The 3866-nt window shown below is 54.0% G+C and overlaps 1 protein-coding gene across 1 annotated transcript; it reads left to right on the top strand.

The window, feature by feature from the left end:
- Positions 1–825: 825 nt before the first annotated feature.
- On the top strand, positions 826–2507 carry POU4F2 (POU class 4 homeobox 2). The gene is made up of 2 exons (XM_040626040.1): positions 826–1110; positions 1566–2507. Exons 1-2 carry the CDS (start codon positions 826–828, stop codon positions 2505–2507), a joined length of 1227 nt encoding a protein of 408 aa, XP_040481974.1.
- Positions 2508–3866: the final 1359 nt, after the last annotated feature.

The raw sequence follows: 3866 nt of genomic DNA on the forward strand, positions 1-3866 counted from the left end.
GGAGGGGTGGGCCGAGTTGGGGGCGGAGGCCTGGAACTTAGCGGTAAGCAGGAGGGGGTAAGCAGCCAAGTAAGAGACGTTCCTAGTAGTGCGGGGGGGAAAAAAACCCACCCAAGTCTGGCTTGGCCCACAACTTTATTTAGGAGTTTCTTTTCCCGGCGTGGCGGAGACTAGGTGGAAGCAGCAGGAGGGGCTGGAGGCCGGCTCTTAGGAACTGCCCGGCGACTGGAGCGCAGACCTAGACAGTGGGGTGGGGTTGAGCAGGGGCACTAAAGTAAGTGAGAGCTGCGGGGCGCCGGGAAGGGGCGGCGGCCTCAACGCGCCGGCGGGGGCCGGAAAGGGGGTGGAGGGCGCAGCGGGGAGAGGGAGGCGGGTGTCTGGATTGCTGAACGGACCCGACTCGGGAGGGAGCAAAGAGGGAGAAGGGGAGACGCTGGAATCCAAGCAGGAGAAGCAGGCACTTCCTGACAAGGAGGGCGGAGGCGCGCGGGAGGGAGGAAGGGAGGGAGGGAGAGAGGGCGGGGGTAGGGGCAGGCGCGGGGAGAGGGGAGTATAACTCAGCGGCCGCGAGGCGCGGGGGCAGTTTCGGGCGCCCAGGTCTGCAGCCGGCGCCAAGCCAAGCCCAGCAACCCCTCAGACTGACGGCGGAGCCAGAGGAGGAGCGCGTAGTCCCGGCCAGGCGCACAGAACTGGGAGCGGTGGCGGGAGAGCGCAACTTTGCACTGCCCTTCCCTGCTCCTGCCCTCACCCAGCACTTCTCGAGAGGGTCCGAGCAGACGGGACCTGTGCGTGCGCTACGGACGAGCACCCGGGCGGACCGGGAAGATGATGATGATGTCTCTGAACAGCAAGCAGGCGTTCAGCATGCCGCACAGCGGCAGCCTGCACGTGGAGCCCAAGTACTCGGCACTGCACAGCGCCTCGCCCGGCTCCTCCGCGCCCGCGGCGCCCTCCGCTAGCTCCCCTAGCAGCTCGAGCAATGCTGGCGGCGGTGGTGGCAGTGGCGGGGGCGGCGGAGGCCGTAGCAGCAGCTCCAGCAGCAGTGGCAGCAGCGGCGGCAGCGGCGGGGGCTCCGAGGCGATGCGGAGAGCGTGTCTTCCAACCCCACCGGTGCGTATTTCTGCATAATCACCGCTTAAAGGCACATTTTGACAGCCCCCTTTATCTGCTTGATGTTTTTTTCATGTCTGCACAGCAAATCACCCCACACCTCCAACCAATTCCCCCCCCTCTTATGTATTCAGCGGGTCTTTTCTTTCATATTAATTTTTATGACCTGGGATGTTGCGCGTGTTGTGTTGTGTTGTGTTTGCAGGCTCACTTTCCTCCTCCTCCTCGTGCACGCTCGGCTTTTCTCTTTGGCTTCCCTCCTCTCCGCCTCACCTGCTACTTTCAGGATTATTATTATTATTATTATTATTATTATTATTATTATTATTATTATTTTAACGTTCTGGGAATGTTGTAGGCGCCGCGGCGTTGTAGAGAGCTGTGCCGGGGCTTCCGGAGAGAGTGCGCACAATTCCCTGCTGAGCGTAATGTGTGCCTTTTACTTGCAATTGCAGAGCAATATATTCGGCGGGCTGGATGAGAGTCTGCTGGCCCGAGCCGAGGCTCTGGCGGCCGTGGACATCGTCTCCCAGAGCAAGAGCCACCACCACCACCCGCCCCACCACAGCCCCTTCAAGCCGGACGCCACCTACCACACCATGAACACCATCCCGTGCACGTCGGCTGCCTCTTCTTCGTCGGTGCCCATCTCGCACCCGTCCGCTCTGGCGGGCACGCACCACCATCACCACCATCACCACCACCACCACCATCAGCCGCATCAGGCGCTTGAGGGCGAGCTGCTGGAGCATCTGAGTCCCGGGCTGGCCCTGGGTGCCATGGCGGGCCCCGACGGCGCCGTAGTGTCCACGCCAACTCACGCGCCGCACATGGCTACCATGAACCCCATGCACCAAGCAGCGCTCAGCATGGCCCACGCGCATGGGCTGCCCTCACACATGGGCTGCATGAGCGACGTGGACGCCGACCCCCGGGACCTGGAGGCATTCGCCGAGCGCTTCAAGCAGCGACGCATCAAGCTGGGGGTGACCCAGGCCGATGTGGGCTCCGCGCTGGCCAACCTCAAGATCCCTGGCGTGGGCTCGCTTAGCCAGAGCACCATCTGCAGGTTCGAGTCCCTTACGTTGTCGCACAACAATATGATCGCGCTCAAACCCATCCTGCAAGCGTGGCTCGAGGAGGCCGAGAAGTCCCACCGCGAGAAGCTCACCAAGCCCGAGCTCTTCAACGGTGCGGAGAAGAAGCGCAAGCGCACCTCTATCGCCGCGCCAGAGAAGCGTTCGCTTGAAGCCTACTTTGCCATCCAGCCACGGCCCTCCTCCGAGAAGATCGCCGCCATCGCCGAGAAGCTGGACCTTAAGAAAAACGTGGTGCGCGTCTGGTTCTGCAACCAGAGGCAGAAACAGAAAAGAATGAAATATTCTGCGGGCATTTAGGAGACCCTCGGCCTCTCCAGGGACAGCCCGTCCTCATCCCCTCTTTTCCCTCCCTCTCTCTCCTGCCCCTTTTCTTTCCACTTTTGGCTACCAGAAACAATTCCAGTAAATGTGAATCCGGAGAAAGCGAGGATTGGAGAGCGAGCGAACGAGAGAGCAAATGAGCCCAAGCCCGGTGAGAATGTGAAACGATTTCTCAAAGGAAAGAAAAACAAAAGAAGGGATTTGTCAAGTTGTAGCAAAGTTGTCCCTTTTAACCCCACCCCATCCGGAAAAGGCACCTCGGCTTCTTCCAGGAAGTCTGGAGATGGCTGTTTGCAGAAAGGCAGACGAGACAGCCTTTTAAAAGGCCCCCAAAATGATCAAGTAAGATTTGTTTTTATTCCTAAAGACATCACCCTTGTTCAAGTTTAGAAGTACACTTTGCAGCTATTTTTCAGAAATAGAAATCGATTCAGGACTGAAACTTTAAACTAGAGTTGATGCTTAATGTGATAAAGACATCTCTAAAGTATTTTGAATTTAAAAAAAAGATGGCAGATTTTCTGCATTTACACTGTATATTATATATATATTTTTATTGTGGTTCTTACCCCCTTCTTCCTTCTCTGAAGTGTTAATGCTTAAGGAAGGAGTTGCGCCTGCTGTGTTCACTGATCTTGAAAGCTATTATTAGATTATTGCCGAACAACCCTCTGTAAATTATTAATTTATCTCTCTAGCAACTTAATTTGTGCACATTCTAATTAATTAAACTTCTTTAGTCTAAAAAACGGGGGAAACGTATGGCTAGTGGAGTTAAACAATTTTATGTTTATGAGTTTGCTGAATTTTTATGGCTTTCCTCTTATACTGTGTTCCTTTTGGCCCATTTGTATATTCTCACTTTGAATGATGATTGTTTTTTCTTTGTTTTTACTGGTAGTGTTCTGATTTGTGAGTCGACACTCAGTAATGGATGTCTTAATCGTGTAGACCTGATTCACTGTCCAAAGTATTGTTTACTTTGTTACATATTTAATGGGGATTCCCACATTGTCCCCACTACACACGCGCTCTCTCACTCACCCTTACACACACACACACACACACACACACACACACACCTCTAATGGAAGAGAAGAAGTGAAGCAGTTGGAAGCATGACGATGATGCATCATTTTCTAGCTTTAGGTGCATTTGCCACTTGGTGTTTACCCTTCCAGATTCTAAGATTTCACCAAGGTATTTCAATCTTCTTGTTTTCAATTGCTTTGTTGACTACATTTTAACATTTACAAGAATCCTTCAGTTTTTCCTTTTGGAGGTTTGTTTGTAGAAAAACTAGTCTGAACTATAAGAAAGACAGTGCACTGCTTG

The sequence above is a fragment of the Ursus maritimus genome, unplaced genomic scaffold (genome assembly GCF_017311325.1).
Source record: "Ursus maritimus isolate PB19 unplaced genomic scaffold, ASM1731132v1 scaffold_11, whole genome shotgun sequence".
NCBI lineage: Eukaryota > Metazoa > Chordata > Mammalia > Carnivora > Ursidae > Ursus > Ursus maritimus.